The 18,485-nt window shown below is 42.7% G+C and overlaps 1 protein-coding gene across 2 annotated transcripts in view; it reads right to left on the bottom strand.

The window, feature by feature from the left end:
• Window positions 1-18,485, bottom strand: part of LOC123999461 (transmembrane protein 132E-like) — a 387,132-nt gene that overhangs the window by 55,274 nt on the left and 313,373 nt on the right. For both annotated transcript variants that reach the window (XM_046305286.1, XM_046305285.1), the window contains exon 3: window positions 7,002-7,142. In XM_046305286.1, the coding sequence (XP_046161242.1) occupies window positions 7,002-7,142 (141 nt within the window). The remainder of the gene's footprint in view (window positions 1-7,001; window positions 7,143-18,485) is intronic.

The following is an 18,485-nucleotide window of genomic DNA, read 5'->3' as shown; positions in this document are numbered from 1 at the left end:
AGTAAAACCCTAACCCGGACAATGCTGGGCCAAATGTGCGCCGCCCAATGGGACTCCCAATCACGGCCGGTTGTGATACAGCCTGGAATCAAACCAGGCATTGCATCTCAGTGCTAGAGGCGTCACTACAGACCCTGGTTCGATTCCCAGAGTGTGTGCACCTATCAGAAATCCATGAAGTACATGTTTATGAATGTGGTGTTAACTTCTTGGATATAGGGGGTGCTCTTTTAATTTATGGATTAAAAAAAAACGTTTTAAACAAGATATTTTGTCATGTAAAGATGCTCGACTATGCATATAATTGACAGCTTTGGAAAGAAAACACTGACGTTTCCAAAACTGCAAAGATATTGTCTGTGAGTGCCACAGAACTAATGCTACCGGCGAAACCAAGATGAAATTTCATACAGGAAGTGCCCCAGATTTTGAATGCGCTGTGTTCCAATGTCTCCTTATATGGCTGTGTATGGGTCACGAATGAGCTTAGACTTTCTGTCGATTCCCCAAGGTGTCGACAATATTTGTAGGCAAATCATTGGAAGATTGACCTTAAGAGACTACATCTACCAGGTGGCCGCTTGGTGTCCTCCGTTGAAATTATTGCGTAATCTCCAGCTGCGTGTATTTTTCGTTTGCTTCGAGGAGAAACACAGCTGCCACGAATGATTTATCATCAAATAGATATGTGAAAAACACCTTGAGGATTGATTCTAAACAACGTTTGCCATGTTTCTGTTGATATTATGGAGTTAATTTGGTAAAAAGTTTGGCGTTGTAGAGACTGCATTTTCAGATGTTTTTCTCAGCCAAACGTGATGAACAAAACGGAGCGATTTCTCCTACACAAATAATCTTTTTGGAAAAAATGAACATTTGCTATCTAACTGAGAGTCTCCTCATTGAAAAAATCAGAAGTTTTTCAAAGGTAAATTATTTTATTTGAATGCTTTTCTTGTTTTTGTGAAAATGTTGCCTGCTGAATGCTAGGCTTAATGCTATGCTAACATCAGTACTCTTACACAAATGCTTGTGTAGCTATGGTTGAAAAGCATATTTTGAAAATCTGAGATGACAGTGTTGTTAACAAAAGGCTAAGCTTGTGAGTGAATATATTTCTTTCATTTCATTTGCGATTTTCATGAATAGTTAGTTAGTGAATCTGTCAGTTTAAGCTCGAGATATTTTGCCTTGGATCCCACTCAATACACCTAGTACTTCTGCATCTGCGATGAAACGTGGCAAAGAAAGCCACAAGTGTCAGGAGACTCGTCTGACGTCGGTACCGTCAATGTGCCAACTTCTGTCTGGTAGCATCCAAACTATTTAGGCTACAAACTAATAGGAACCCAATGTGGAAAGGGGAGATTCTCACAAACTCGATGGAGTTCTCGATTTTGCTCTACGACCCTCCCAAATGTCACTCGTCCAAAAGTAACCGGTAACGGATAAATACATTTAAAAAAGTGGGGAAGTATGAAGGTAGTTTTGTGACTACACTAAAAAAAGGGGTGAAATACTGTATGTTATGTTTAAAGAATTAACCACCAGGTCCTCACATGTTTCTTTTACATTAACATGGTACATATGGTTTTCATTGCACTTATGATGAACACATAATGACTGTATGCTGTCATACAACAACGGCATCCTTAACACAGAGCATCACATGGTCGACATTAAAAGCAGTCACTATTCTTAGTTTCTTGTATAACGAACATGTAACCAGGCTGTGGAAGAAAGTAATCTTTTCCTCTATCAGGAAATGCTAAATGCTCTGAAGCGCCGCCTTCGCCCAGAAGATTGATCATGCTTTTTGATTGAAGATGAAAATATGATCAATTATTGGCCTAGATGTTATGCCAAACCATGTCAAATGCAGGCTTTAAACCTATTAGGCTTAATGTGGTAATATAACTGGGACCATCTTTTGCACTGATCTACTAATACTACTTTTGTGGGCAAATATATAAAGCAGCCCAGCATGGTCCGTTATCTTAAATATATACCAATGTCGGCACAAAAAGACAGAACTATATCAGTTAAATGTGCTTTCCAACAGGTCCCAGCATTAATGTTATTGCACTTAGCTTGATAAAGTGGGCCTGATTCTATCATTTTTATTTACTTTTAAACAGCTAGAAGGCCAAATCAAATGAAAATAGGAAATTGCCTTCTATCTATCCTCAGAGACTGCTACCTGGCTCTAAAATGTAGGCAAAACACATTAGTGACAAATTAAATGCTTTGAAAGGCTGGTCATGGCTCACATCAACACCATTATCCCAGAAACCCTAGACACACTCCAATTCACACACCGCCCCAATAGATGACACAGATGACGCAATCTCAATCACACTCCACATTGCCATTGCACACCTTGACCAAAGGGAAGACCTATGTGAGAATGGTGTTAATTGATTACAGCTCAGCGTTCAACACCACAGTGCCCACAAAGCTCATCACTAAGCTAAGAACCATGGGACTAATCACCTCCCTCTGCAACTGGATCCTGGACATCCTGACGGGTCATCCCCGGGTGGTAAGCGTAGCAACACCGCATCTTCCACACTGATCCTCAACACGGGGGCCCCACAGGGGTGTGTGATTAGTCACCTCCTGTACTCCCTGTTCACCCATGACTGTGTGGCAAAGCACGACTCCAACACAATCATTAAGTTTGCTGATGTCGGTCAGGCCTACCAATGGTGGTAGGCCTGACCGACAACGATGAATCAGCCGATAGGGAGGAGGTCAGAGACCTGGCAGTGTGGTGCCAGGACGACAACCTCTCCCCTCAACATGAGCAAGAGAAAGGAGATGATCATGGACTACAGGAAAAGGAGTGCCGAACACGCCCCCATTCACATCGACAGGGCTGTAGTGGAGTGAGTCGAGATTTTCAAGTTCCTTGGTGTCCACATCAACAACAAACTATTGTCATAACTCTCCTGTGATGATCTGAAGGATCAGGTTACAGTGGGTCTGCTCTACAGGGTGCTCTCTCTCTCTCTCTTGGAGGAGAGCGGGAAGTCGGTTGTTTTATGGTCGGTCATAAAATGCACTGCTCCTATGCTCTGTAATGTAAACTGTGGAACACAGAGACACTTGGACATCAAAAGTTTGAAAAATTAAACAATATTTCTATTTTTGAGAATGTGGGTGTGGTCCTTGGACACTTAAGGGACAGTCATGGTGAGCGTGTTTCATTTGGTGATCTCATGAAAGACAGGAAACATTCATGTCCTTGGTTGTGTACACTTCTTAATTATGGGGTTCACATCTAGATATTGTGAAACGTATGTGATTAAACATGGAACAATTTGTACAAAGATGTAATGTGATGTTAACCTTCTAAATGAGAAAATATGTGTTTTCATATGAAGTTAACCAAATCAATGGCCACGCCCAAGTGAGCATAGACATTAGGTTGGCATCATGGACTGCCCTTTTCTCAGAAGTGTGTAAAACCACGTCCTACAACATTTACATATAGTCGGAGAACGCTGGGATGGAGTCCCCATGTTGGAATGGCTACAATTCTATAGGCCATTAGACCAGAAAATATGGAGCTGATGCTACATGTTGAAATGGTTAAGAACTACAACTCTATAGGTCACGGAGACCATACAGCTGTAGTTTTGGCTACACGGCTGGAAATGGTTAAACTCAGACTAATCGATCACTAACAACAACAAGAGCAAATCCTAGACGTGTAATTACTAGTCCGCAGCTGGAAATGACAAAAGTCTAGTACGAGAATACCGTCAACCACGGAAGCATCTATTCTATGAACAACCATCTGTACACCTGACGTATCCATTACAACAGACACTATCCAGAGCCGCTGAGAAAGCAACAACTACGAAATACATTATGACCTCTGGCGAAGTTAACCAGAGACTCTGATGAACTGACTCTCCAGCATACGGGCCGGCGATTCTCACAGAGAAGACAACAACATATGGGCATAAATATATACATTGCATTTATTCTCGAATGAGCGGCCATGTGCAAAGGATTAGCATTTCGATGAATATACAGTTAAAGTCGGATGTTTAAATGTATTTGGCTAAGGTGTATGTAAACTCAGTTTTTCACAATTCCTGACATTTAATCTGAGGAAAAATGCCCTGTCTTAGGTCAGTTAGGATCACCATTTCAATATAAGAATGTGAAATGTCAGAATAATAGCAGAGAGAATGATTTCTTTCAGCTTTTATTTCTTTCATCACATTCCCAGTGTGTCAGAAGTTTACATACACTCAATTATTATTTGGTAGCATTGCCTTTAAATTGTTTCACTTGGGTCAAACGTTTCGGGTAGCATTCACACAATAAGTTGGGTGAATTTTGGCCCATTCGCTCTGACAGAGCTAGTGGAACTGAGTCAAGTTTGTAGGCCTCATTGCTAGCACACATTTTTCAGTTATGCCGCCACATTTTCTATAGGATTGAGGTCAGGGCTTTGTGATGGCCCTCCAATACCTTGACTTTGTTCTCCTTTAAACATAACTATGGAAGTATGCTTAGGGTCATTGTCCATTTGAAGACCCATTTGCGACCAAGCTTTAACTGATGTCTTGAGGTGATGCTTCAATATATCCACATAATTTTCCTGCCATCTATTTTGTGAAGTACATCAGTCCCTCCTGCAGCAAAGCACCCCCACAATATGATGCTGCCACCCCTGTACTTCACGGTTGGAACGGCTTGCAAGCTTCCCCTTTTTTCCGCTAAACATAACGATGGTGATTATGGCCAAACAGTTATATTTTTGTTTCATCAGACCAGAGGACATTTCTACAAAAAGCCCGATCTTTGTCACCATGTGCAGTTGCAAACCGTAGTCTGGCTTTTTTATGGCGGTTTTTGAGCAGTGGCTTCTTCCTTGCTGAGCGGCCTTTCAGGTTACGTTGATATAGGACTCGTTTTACTGTGGATATAGATACTTTGTACCTGTTTCCTCCAGCATCTTCACAAGGTCCTTTGCTGTTGTTCTGGGATTGATTTGCACTTTTCGCACCAAAGTACGTTCATCTCTAGGAGACAGAATGTGTCTACTTCATGAGCAGTATGACAGCTGCGTGGTCCCATGGTGTTTATACTTGCCTACTATTGTTTGTACAGATGAACGTGGTACCTTCAGGTGTTTGGAAATTGCTCCCAAGGATGAACCAGACTTGTGGAGGTCTACAATTTTTTTCTGAGGTCTTGGCTGATTGCTTTTGATTTTCCCATGATGTCAAGCAAAGAGGCAGGTAGACCTTGAAGGTAGACCTTGAAAAACATCCAAAGGTACATCGCCAATTGACTCGAATGACATCAATTAATCAGAAGCTTCTAAAGCCATGACATAATTTGACATCATTGACATAATTCCAAGCTGTTTAAAGGCACAGTCAACTTAGTGTATGTAAACTTCTGCCCCACAGGAATTGTGATACAGTGACATATAAGTGAAATAATCTGTCTGTAAACAATTGTTGTAAAAATGACTTGTGTCATGCACAAAGTAGATGTCCTAACCGACTTGCCAAAACTATAATTTGTTAACAAGAAATTTGTGGAGTGGTTGAAAAACTAGTTTTAATGACTCCAACCTAAGTGTATCTAAACTTCCGACATCAACTGTAATTATCAACTGTGTGTTGTCAATCCATTTTGTCTCTCCCACTCTTTTCTGGTTCCACCCCTTTCAATTGTCTAGCAAGCAGTCATACCGGTTTAGCCCACTAGGGACTTTTCAATGCATTGTGTTAGTAACCAATATCTACCGTTTGTTTGTTTTGTATTTTTGTGATTATTTAGTTAGTAAATAAATAATTAAGCAAATTTGTATATTGCCGATTCATCATTTAGGCTAGGGTTCGTGCAGATATCCAAGGGTTTGAGAACTGATGAGGTAATAACGATACATTAATAGAAGACTAATCGATAAGATATGACCATTTCTGAAGAGTCGATTCAGGAAATAGAGACTCCATAAACATTTTTCCGTGGTGCCCTGATTTCCTGGTTAATTAAAGTTTACATGATTAGTTTAATGAGGTAATAATAATTACACAGAGAATTGATTTGATAAAATAACATTTAATGATAGTCCGAACACAACACTATCATTGTCCAAACACACCAAGAAAGTTGCGAAGAGGGAACAACAATGACTTTTCCGTCTCAGGGGACTGAAAGATTTGGCATGGTTACCCAGATCCTCAAAAAGTTCTACAGCTGCACCATCAAAAGTATCGTATAGCAACTGCTCGGCATCAGACCGTAAGGTGCTACAGAGGGTAGTTCATCACTTGGGCTAAGCTTCCTGCCATCCAGGACCTATATGCTTGGCAGTGCCATAGGAAGGCCCAAAAAATTGTCAGACTCCAGTCACCCATGTCATAAACGATTCCATCTGCCACTGCACGGCAAGCGGTAACGGAGCACAGAGTCTAGCTTCAAAAGGCTCCTTAACAGCTTCTACCCCAAGCCATAAGGCTGCTGAAAAATTAATAAAATAGCCACCCAGACTATTTGCATTGACCCCCCCCCCTACATATCATTTTGGCATTTTGGTTGGTTTTGTCTACACATAAAATGGATCCATCACTGAAGTTGATAATCAAGCTGTAAAAAGGATGCATTTGAAAACTACAGTTTAATGTAGTGGTCCCCCAATCAGCTTTCTGCCAAGCAGGGAAAAATGTTGAAATCATTGGTGTAAGCATATATTTTATGCGTAACATACCTTATCTAAATATATTTTGTATGGCTTTGCATTTAAGCAATTTATTTAACCAAGCATATCCAAAGATTTTTTGGACAACTACCCTAAACTGGATCCATATCTACAGTATATTGCAAATAGGTCTATTGTAAATAGGACATTTTGAAGATGTCTCGTATTGTCTTTGAAAGAACAAACCATCTTAAAGTTTTTACCAGTGTGCTGGGCACGACCACCTCACTCACTCTGTGGTGTTTAAGTCCCAAGGCTGTTGACTTACCCGGCTTGTACTCCTTTGTTCTTGTTCACGTTGATGGTGGTGATGGAATGCTTTGCCCCGGACTGCACTTCCCAGTCCACAGTCCACTGGGCATTCTTTGACTTGGTTTGCAGAAGATTCACCCCTTTCTTTGCCTTGACCCTGTAATCGACAGATAAAAGGAATAAATCAACTTTATGAACAGTTCATGATTTATCTGCGAGGTCAGAGGTTGTCGGTTCGTTTTTCTACTATAGTTCCATCATGTGCACTGTATTACATTGGGGCAAATGCAATTTCAAAAGATCAATCATTGAAAGTTAATGTAGATCAGTGGTCACCAACCGGTCGATTGCGGCATTCCTAGTCAATCATTAAACATTTCTGTAGAATAGTTAATGATAAAGCCTTGCGCTCCTTGTGCTGTTGGAGGTAGATGCACTTGATTCAGAAGCCCTGCATACCGGGTATGCAAAGTTCTCATTTTGAACCATTTAATTGGCCTGAAGGGAGCTGAATCAAGCTAAATCAAGCCTACTGCACTGGCTAATCGGATAGCTTAAATCACTAAGCCTACAGCTTCCACAACCCTACAGCAAAGTTTGATAATAGCCTACATGAGATTTCATAACTTTTAAATCCACAACCATAGAGAGATTGTCAAAGAATACAGCAAAGAGCGAGTTCATGTTTTTATTCAGCACTGTCAACACTGTTTTTATTCAAGACTTTTGCAAAACATAAGACGTGCTTCTCCTACTTCCACTCGCGCTACAACCAGCACTGCAGCTACAATGAATGTTTCAGTAGGCATGGATTTTCATTATTAGCAGCTTGTCGTGTCTATTTTTATATCGAGGAATATTTCACCTTCTCTGGTCATAGGAACAACATGAATGTGTGCATTAGGCATAGAAAACCTGGTGCGACTCAAGTTTCACCATCAGGTTAGGCTTACTGCACAAACATAATTCCTACAGAATTATTTTTATTAGGTTAATGTTGCATAGGCTTACATTTTTAAAGTCCTGTTAAAAACAATAATCTGAGCGGTAGATCTCCGCTTGCTTTTTGATTCCGAAAGTGACCTCGACTCCGAAAAGGTTGGTGATCGCTGATGTATATGGACAATGTGGTGATACAGCTTATCTAAAGACAAAGGCTATTGCACTCGAGAGTATTTCTCATCCAGCCAACTGTATATTAAGCATCAGGAATATTATAAAAATCCACTCCATATTCTTTGGTTTCATAATCTTTTGAGAGAGCTTGAATATTGTACTGCACAAGGGTTTTTAAGACTATGATCCATTTCAGTGACTCTGATTAATTCCCCCATATAAATGAGAGGGTATGAGGAATGTGAATTGAGCTTGCCCTAGCACTCGCACAAAGCCGAGTAATGAGTGAGGGTAGCAAATCAGAAAGGTTCAGCTGTGACTAGTAATAAGCACTGATTCTGTAATACTCTCGCCAGCTTTGTAGCTCTGATAGAGGAAAATGGAGGAGCCTGTGAGAACTACTTCGGCTAAGACATTATTTATTAATTCCACACAGATGCCGTCTGCCATGGCAACTTCTATTAAGCACTGTGCTGAAGTGGATGACTGCTAAACAAGAGCGGTTAGCTCTAAATGCTCCTAATCCTTCAAGGCCATATAGAGAAAATGTTTTGAGTACAAACACATGCTCTGAAAGAGCATTTAAGAAATGACTTCTCTTTAACCCACAATGTGTTTTAATTAACTGTTGTATGTAACCTTGTATGTAACTTATGGAGAATCATCTAGTTTAGCACATATAGCTAACCTGGATTGGTGCATAGCTCTTCATCAATCTAGTCTTGAATACATTTCTCAGATTGTCAAAGAGTGGGGTTAACACCTTCAAACACAACAATCCAGTGATGGCTCTATGCAACGGAAAGAAAATATATTGAGTGACAGGCACTCCTTGCCTCTGGATCATGAACAGCAATCTCAACAATCATCTCGAGCACTCCAATATCTATCTTGTTTATCACTCCAAGTAAACAGCTTTGAGGTTTGACAGTCAGTACAGAGCCTTGCAGCTGAAGAGCCGGAAGAAAAGAGAAGGAAGAAAACCTGGCTGGCAGGGATATGTTCTTAAGAGGGGCATGCTGGGAAAATTAGAATGTTCAAGCCAAGGGGATCGCGAATCAAAAACCTGCAACTGGCAATGTTCACATCTGATACATAATTGACTCATATCTTTGTTGCAGTGCGGTGGCAGACACAGCTGTGAACCAAATTGTGTGTTTTGCAGAGGTTTGATGGTAACTAATTAACATAACATGATGATGCGTACAGTTAAGGCTTGTCAAAACTGCAAACTCCTTCCCATTGTGCAACTTTGTAGGGATGAGAGTCAGCAGTATGCCTGGCAGGTTGTTCTGCGACCTATATATCGGAATTCTGATCATATTTATTCAGGCTCTTGTAATCATATATCAATTTGATTTTATAACTAGGCAAGTCAGTTAAGAACAAATTATTATTTACAATGACGGCCCCTTGTTCAGGTGCAGAACGACAGATTGTCCCCATGTCAGCTCGGGGATTCGATCTAGCAACCTTTCAGTTACTGGCCCAATGCTCTAATCACTAGGCTACCTGCCACCCCAAGGCTGACCAAACACTTAAAAAGGGTGACAGCAAATTAATTGAGGGGGTGAATCTTTCTGTTGGCTTAACCCTCAACTGGTTTCAAACGCTCCCTCCCTGTGAACAGCCTGCTCCGTACGCACTCCCTCCCTTTGCCTTTAAATTGCCTGCTCCCTCTGCACTCCCTCCCTTTGCCTTTAAACTGCCTGCTCCCTATGCACTCCCTCCCTTTGCCTTTAAACTGCCTGCTCCCTATGCACTCCCTCCCTTTGCCTTTAAACTGCCTGCTCCCTACGCACTCCCTCCCTTTGCCTTTAAACTGCCTGCTCCCTCTGCACTCCCTCCCTTTGCCTTTAAACTGCCTGCTCCCTCTGCACTCCCTCCCTTTGCCTTTAAACTGCCTGCCCCCTATGCACTCCCTCCCTTTGCCTTTAAACTGCCTGCTCCCTCTGCACTCCCTCCCTTTGCCTTTAAACTGCCTGCTCCCTACGCACTCCCTCCCTTTGCCTTTAAACTGCCTGCTCCCTCTGCACTCCCTCCCTTTGCCTTTAAACTGCCTGCTCCCTACGCACTCTCTCCCTTTGCCTTTGAACTGCCTGCTCCCTACGCACTCCCTCCCTTTGCCTTTGAACTGCCTGCTCCCTCTGCACTCACCTGATGACTGGACCATGACCAAGAGAGGCTGCAGCTCCCTGTTTTTCAATGAGGCCTAGGTTTACTCTTATCTCCCGCTCTACGCTGCTGCCCGCCCTCTGAAAAAACACCTACATTTTCAAATGGTAAATCTCTGAAGGTGCAAGGCAAGATTTGAATCTCTGTACGCAGTTATCGCACGCATCTTTCCCTAGGGAGTGAATCTGTGTGGAGGAACGGTGCACACCTGGAGTGTGCCCTTTCCAAACAGTAAACCCACAAACAGAGTTGGTTTGGTTCAGATGAAAGAAGACGGCTCTAAAGATCTAGCCCAGCTCTCAGTGTCCCCTTCAGTACCAAGCTACGATTAGCAGACCACCTCCCGGTAAACAAGACAGAACACAGTGGGACTCTAACTGTTCAAAGTTGGCAAGGAGTCAACACCAAGACTTGGTTGTTAATGTGGTTTCCAGCCATCTGAATCAATGGCTTATAGGCAGTATTAATCCAGGTAGTGTAATGGGCTGTTTATTCTTCACATGTACACCAGTCAAATTACAGCAAAGAGAAGGTTTTAACTGGAAACGAAAATATTAATAGAAACACTGTTGATTGTTCTTTAGGTTCAAGTCTAGCGCCCAAATCCAGCCATATCCGCCTCTGCCTTCACTTTCCTTCCCCGTTTTCAGGCTCTCCCCGACACAACTCTCCTGTGTGTGAAATTATCCAGCATCCACAACAAATCCTTTGTTTAGAGACCACTCACAGATTGCACATCAGATTTTTGGCAGTTGATAGAGGTAGCATGTTGCGGTGAGGAGTGACAAAAACAAACATTTGACCATGTTGGTGGTGACAACAGCTCACAGATAAAGTGATTTGCCAACGTTGGGCTTTCACGTCGGTACCCTTGGAAGACCTCGATAAGCAAATGCAGGGAAAAAAGTTAAATAAATAGGAACTAAAATGTCAGCACTAGAATTTCCCAAAGGCATAATCTGCACTCCCTTTTGCTCTACTGCAAAAACAGGGCCTCTTCAACATCTAAATTTGGTCAGCAAAGCCTTTTTCCACTCATCTGTCGACTGAAGCTCCATTCGTTTCTCTGATAGGCCAGGTTAGAGACAACTTCTCCACTTGGAGTTCTGCAGTCAAAACAAATTCCCATTCCATGACAATATATTATTTGGCTATCAATGTATGCTTGTCATTGGCCCTGTGCTTGATACAGTGCCCGTTTCATGTGAAGTGATTCAATCCGTGACATAACAGCTCGGCATGATATGTTTAAGGAAGCTTGCGAAACCTTATTACATGTTTCCAGGATTTTGCACCCTTGAATTGGCGGCTTTTTAAAAAAAATGTTACTTAACTAGGCAAGTCAGTTAAGAACAAATTCTTATTTACAATGACGGCCTTCCCCAGCCAAACCCGGACGATGCTGGGGCCAATTGTGCGCCGCCCTATGGGACTCCCAATCACGGCAGGATGCGATACAGCCTGAATTCGAACCAGGGACCGTAGTGATGCCTCTTGCACTGAGATGCAGTGCCTTCGACTGCTGCGCCACTCGGGAGTCCGAGTTTGATGTAATGTGAGGCTTAAACATATTCCGGTACCACTCCACTTAAGCCATGAATTGCACTGACAGAGCTATTATTTCAAAACTGCCACAACAACCATGGATTATGTTTACAAGGTGCGCTGCAAGTGACTGCTGTAGAAAATAGCACAATAGACTATTAAATAACCTTTTAACCACAAAGGTACCATTCAACCGGGGTTCATTGAAGGTCCACAAGCAGTTCATGAGTAGTTATTTATTGAATTGGGATCTCAGATATTGTGTATGCCAGACCTTGAGACTCACTGTTCGGCATTAAAATACAATGTTGACCATAGTCCTTTCTGATATCCCTCATACCTGTATATTATATCAAAAGTAAAGTCTCGTCAGGCCCGAAGTTGACTAAAGAGATAGAGAGCGCGAGAGAGAGAGACGTTAGTTTTGCATCGCCTCGGGGGAGCAGCACATGCCTCCTGCTCATTATTGTGGGAATATGAGAGGAACATCAATACGAGGATGTGTCAACCTCCCTCTCTAGCCATGTGGACATTCTGCCATAATTGGCAGCGGGCAGCCATCAGGACAGATGTTCGCTTTGCAAAGAGATGCCTGGCACCCCAAAAAGATTGGATGCACTTGTCACAATGCTGATGCTCGTCTGATGGTAAACCGAGTGGCCAGCCTAGGCCATGTGACAGGGCAGCCGCCATGGGTCGGGAATTATCAGCATCTTCAGTAATCTCTCGCTAAAACAAAAGACGATATGGGACGTGGACAGCGAGGGATGACCCGACAGTCAGGATTTACACTAATCTGACAAATCATCTGAGGAGAAAAGGACCAAAGGCACATATAATCGTTTTCTTGGGGCTCTTTCGAAGATGCAGAGTATAGGAGCGTATAACTGTCGATCTGACATGAGCATGCGTAAAGTGTATTCATCTGAGAAAAACTGTTTTGACAAAAGCAGCAAAGCGTAACCGAATAATGACGATCATGTTTGTATTCGTAACTGTCCAACTACAAGTCTCAGAATGCAAAAAACAACTTTTAAGTCATCCTGATTATTTGAGCTGATAAAAGTTTGCACTTAATTTGATCAGCTTTACACTTGGCTCATTGTTTTGACTCATCTAGCGGTCATGGCAGGGTTAAGTAGTTTGCGCAGACCGAATAGGCAATGAGAAAAAAGTGTAGAAAACCAAAACAGAGAAGATGCAGAGCTGCCTCATTACAATCACAACAAGAGTTTCAACAGCTGTTTCAAATATGGCTCCTGACTACTTACAATGAAATGCAATTACAGTACCCAAAACAGAGGCTGCCTGGGAGGGAGGAGGGGTTGAGAGAGCAGGTTACGGCTCCTGTCTTATCTTTAAGTAGTGAGGTAGGCTGATGTGTTTCCCTCAAGTGGAGACTCCATTATCTGTGCCCTGATGGCACTGATGCAAATGCAGCCATCTGCACACACACATACACACGCACGCACACACACACACAAACCACAGACATGCAGGTGCACACACTCAGGCACACAAACACACATCCTGACGGCACTGATGCATGCAGCTATCTGCACACACAAACACTTATGCACACACACACACACAGATACACAGATACACAGATACACACATACACACACACACACACACACACACACACACACACACACACACACACACACACACACACACACACACACACACACACACACACACACACACACACACACACACACACACACACACACACACACACACACAGGCACTGCATGACGGTGGTAGGGACAACGGTGGCTGGGAATCCGTCCTCCTGAAAAACAATTATTCTAAGTAGTTTTCCCATCAGCCAAAGCCATGAGCAGAAGACCCTCGGGTGAGCCAGAACCTTTCTGTGGAGGCAATCGGGGAAAAGCCGCTCTCCAATTTATTTGATAAGGCGAGTGGAACTGAGCGCTGCCAACAGCCGAAGAGAACAAGAAAATCAGGGCTTCTCTGAAACCAAGTTGCTGACATTTTCAGAGTTCACATCAGAGAGAGAGAGAGAGAGAGAGAGAGAGACGTTTGCACATATGAATGCTGCCAGAACAAAAGCAAGTTGTCACATTGTGATTGGATACTCGTTTACTCTCTGTGAGGAATCTGAATACCAATACACTTGACAAGGTAAAATTATTTTCAGGGTGGGGGAGCTTTGACACCGGAAGCAGTGTGAGATTAAGTGCTGGGGAGAACTCTATTATTGTTATGTGGTTCAGAGAGCTTCTCCATCCGTCTTGATGCGGCGTCTCATCTCTCCACCCCTCTTGCCTACAGAAAATAAACATTAGCGCCATATTCATTTGATGTCGAGATAAATTTCATTTTGAGCACTTCTAAAGATCAACGAAATATCAGATTATATCAAGTGCTCATTGAATGTTAGAGGAAATACAGGAGACCTGGGATGGACTGACAGAGTAAGGAAACAAGAGGACTAAAGGGACAATCCCTCGATTTGGGTCAGCTTGGTTTTGGAAGGCCCCACATACATCATAAAGCATCCGGTACAAAAATGTAAACTAAAAGAGAAAAACAAATCCCACCAATTGATTGAACGATTACACACAATGATAACAGTGGGGATAGGCGAGCACACGGCTTCCCAACGCAAACCTAGAGCTTCTAAACAGTGATGCCTCATGCTGTTGTTGCTACTGTGAGTGGGCCAGTTCTGTTCTCCAAAGGAAACCTCTTTTCATCCTTTTCTCTCACGCACCAACTCTCATTATGTTCACACTGTCCTGTCAACCATACCTCCCCTTTCTACTCCCATGCATGATTGCCTTCCTCCTTCACCCCCTCGCCCCTTCCTCACTCACTGTCTATCCTCTTCAATAAATCACTTCCAACACATAGCTGTTCAATTAAAATTTGACTAGATATTGCTGGGGGCTTGTCTGTCTAATCAGGGGCCCTGTAGATATAGGTAATTAGTCTCACGAACCTACTACGCCGGATGCCCTGATAAACCATCATGTAGCAGTCATGGCCTGTATTGACCAGCGCCTTTAAAGATAATTGCATTTTCATATCTCCCCAGCGAAATGGAGAGCCGTCTTCTTTATAGACAGTAAATGGAGACGACAGCTACTCACTGGCGCAACCTCCTCCTTTACTGCCCTGCAACACAGAGACTCAGACTCATAGTTTTACAATATGGGTGTTGTGGAAGTGCAATACCATGAAGGAGCCAGCAGGTGGCCCTCTGCTCACTGGGAGAAAGGGGGTTGCAGATGTGGGTCTATGAGAGGGATACTGGGTGGGGTAGGTGTTAAAGTTATATTGGGTGGGGTTTTGGTGTTAATAAATGTAAAATGTGATCCACACATGATAAGATATGCTGCGATTTCGAGCTGGATTCAAAAGGACAATTGCTAGTTTGCCATATACCCTATCTGGACTGTGTTAATATTTTTCCCATTTCTAGACTTCAGGCAGGTGCTTCAGACCCACATAGCCAGGTGATTTATCAACAAATGATACTCAGTTTGGGCAATGTCTCGATAAAAAAAAATCAACATCACCTAAGTCATTAAGCATCTCTCCACAAGAAACAAAGATAGAAAAAAAGTTGAAAGGAAATAAAGCTAACCAGTAGCACTGCAGCGTGCTTCCAAATGGCATGTTACCATTACTCCCCGTGACCTCCACCTTAACTCCAGGTGGAAATGTGCCACTGTTTAATATACTCCGACCTGTCCTCACTGCAACCTCGCCTTAATCTATTTCCCCAGGCTGCTGTTAAATCGCTCTGCTTCAGCTCCATCCATCTGCTCCCTTTCTTACCCCCCCCCTCTCTTAACCCTCCCTTACTGATCCAAATAACTGTGCCTTGAGTTGAACGCTGATTAGGAGGCAGCGCTATCCGGTTCACCACTCTTGGAGTTGGAGGAGGAGAGCAACAGCGTAGGGAGATATATCTGTCTGCATATTGGTTGGTCGGTTCCCCTGGCCAGCGATTACATGCCCATAGTGAATTTGGACAGTCGTTGCCCAGGATGGCCTTTAAAAAAAATCAAAATCAACACATCCAGACTGCCTCAAATGAGGTCTCCATCGACAATCAAAGCTAAATGCGCTGGGCTCTGGTTTTCAAATGTCAATATTGGATCTAGTTTACACACCTTCCATATAACTTCATTTTTGAAAACGATGGAGGATGTTTGTAAAGTGGGAGCGGCTAAGCCAAATGAAGCGTAACGTGGAGGCAGAGCAGTTGATCGGTATTGTAACTGACCCTGATAATGATAACGATCACTGGCCATCAAACTGTAAAACTTCAAGCGTGTGCAATAGCTAATAAAAACAATGCGGGATAGTAAAACTCAGCAAAATCATTCAAGGCCTGGTGCATTAGGTGAGGGCTGCGGAATGACTTGGATTGCATTTCAAGAGGTTATTCCACTCCAAAAAAACAAACACACAAACACACACACACACACAGAGTCAGGGTTCCACCACAAAATCCTAAGGGGGCACAAAGTATGCCATAATCATTATACTTAAATCTATGTGTAAAAAATATGTTTATTTTTCTGCATATCTAAGCATACCTCTTAAGCTGTCTGTATCTTCCTGACAGTTTTTTTTTAAAGAAACAAAATACTTCTCTGCATCTCTGCTGAGATCTGGGTAAAATATTGAAAGGAATGTGAGTATTATTCAGTACATTTAGTAATTGCTTGCTTTTGTAAAGTCTAGCAACCTTGCCAGCAGGCATGCCAGCTAAGATAGTTAGACAAGCTACTTTAACTTGATTGATAGACTGAAATGGCTTCTTGGTAGGTAATGATGAAGTTGGGAGATTGGAAACCTATCTGGGCTAGCTAAAGCCAATTTCATACAATTGCTAGGTGGCTCGTAGTATTACAGAGAAACAACAAACAATGATATTTTTTTAAACAGGACAAATCTGAGGGGAGGGGCCCCTGTGCCCCCTATGGGCATGACACCTCTGAGAAAAAAAACATTGACAGGGGTGACAATGACACCACCCCCTCTTTCAAAAAAGAAAGCCGTGAAATACCTAGACCGCTGAGCTGGAAGAGTGCCTTAACCCGTCGTCGTTGGCGTGACCATTTGCAATCCATGTTACATCAAGGGCTCAGGCCAGATCACGAGGCATCATGGCTGATGAGGGAACATGTACTTTTCACATGCTCAGGGCCATGTGGGTTTTACAGCAAGTTTGCTGAAATGGAAGAAAGCATTATTTTGTGCAACCAGGCTTTTATAAAAGCAGCATAATACTCTCTCGATCTCACTCTCCTCTTTCTCTCAGCATAATACTCTCTCAATTAAGGACAAAACCTAACCCTGAGCTAAGCCTGCTGACTGTGCCAAACAGGCCAAGCACATTTGGTATTTTCACCCTCTGGACTATTATCGGTGGGGTATTATTTGTCAGAGAGGTAATGTGACACAATGACCAAGGCATTGACACATCATCTTTCTAAGGCAACTGAAGCCAACACTAGCATTTCAAAGCAATTGACATGAAAATAAACCATTGACATGAAATCCCGACAAATAAGACAGGCTAGTCTGATGGAATTACAGCGCATTCAGAAAGTATTCAGACCCTTTGACTTTTTCCACATTTTGTTACATTGCAGCATAATTCTAAAATGTATTAAATAAATGAAAATCCTTACTAATCTACACACAATACCACTTAATGACAAAGCAAAAACAGGTTTTTAGACATTTTAGCAAATGTATTTAAAATAAAAAACAAATATACCTTATTCACATAAGTATTCAGACCTTTTGCTATGAGACTCGAAATGGAGCTCAGGTAGATCCTGTTTCCATTGATCATCCTTGAGATGTTTCTACAACTTGATTGAAGTCCACCTGTGGTAAATTCAATTGATTGGACATTATTTGGAAAGGCACACACCTGTCTATATAAGGTCCCACAGCTGACATTGGATGTCAGAGCAAAAACAAGCCATGAGGTCGAAGGAATTATCCATAGAGCTCAGAGACAGGATTGTGTTGAGGCACAGATCTGGGGAAGGGTACCAAAACATTTTTGCAGCATTGAAGGTCCCAAAACACACAGTGGCCTCCATCATTCTTAAATGGAAGAAGTTTGGAACCACCAAGACTCCTAGAGCTGGCCGCCCGGCCAAACTGAGCAATTGGGGAGAAGGGGCTTGGTCAGGGAGGTGACCAAGAACCCAATAATCACTCTGACTGAGCTCTAGAGTTGAAGAACCTTCCAGCAGGACAACCATCTCTGCAGCACTCCACCAATCAGGCCTTTATGGTAGAGTGGCCAGACGGAAGCCACTCCTCAGGAAAAGGCACATGACAACTGCTTGGAGTTTGCCAAAAGGCACCTAAAGACTATCAGGCCATGAGAAACAAGATTCTCTGGTCTGATGAAAACAGAGTTGAACTCTTGGGCCTGAATGCCAAGCATCACGTCTGGAGGAAACCTGGCACCATCCCCTACGGTGAAGCATGGTGGTGGCAGCATCATGCTGAGGGGATGTTTTTCAGCGGCAGGGACTGGGAGAATAGTCAGGATTGAGGGAAAGATGAAAGGTGTCATGTTTTGTCTTATATTGTCTTGTCATTTTGCTTTTCCTTCTGTTCGTTTTCCCCCTGCTGGTCTTTTTAGGTTCGT

Source organism: Oncorhynchus gorbuscha, linkage group LG16, assembly GCF_021184085.1.
Source record: "Oncorhynchus gorbuscha isolate QuinsamMale2020 ecotype Even-year linkage group LG16, OgorEven_v1.0, whole genome shotgun sequence".
In the NCBI taxonomy this organism is placed as follows: domain Eukaryota; kingdom Metazoa; phylum Chordata; class Actinopteri; order Salmoniformes; family Salmonidae; genus Oncorhynchus; species Oncorhynchus gorbuscha.
Note: the sequence above shows the minus strand (reverse complement) of the source record. Positions and strands in the feature narration are given on the sequence as shown.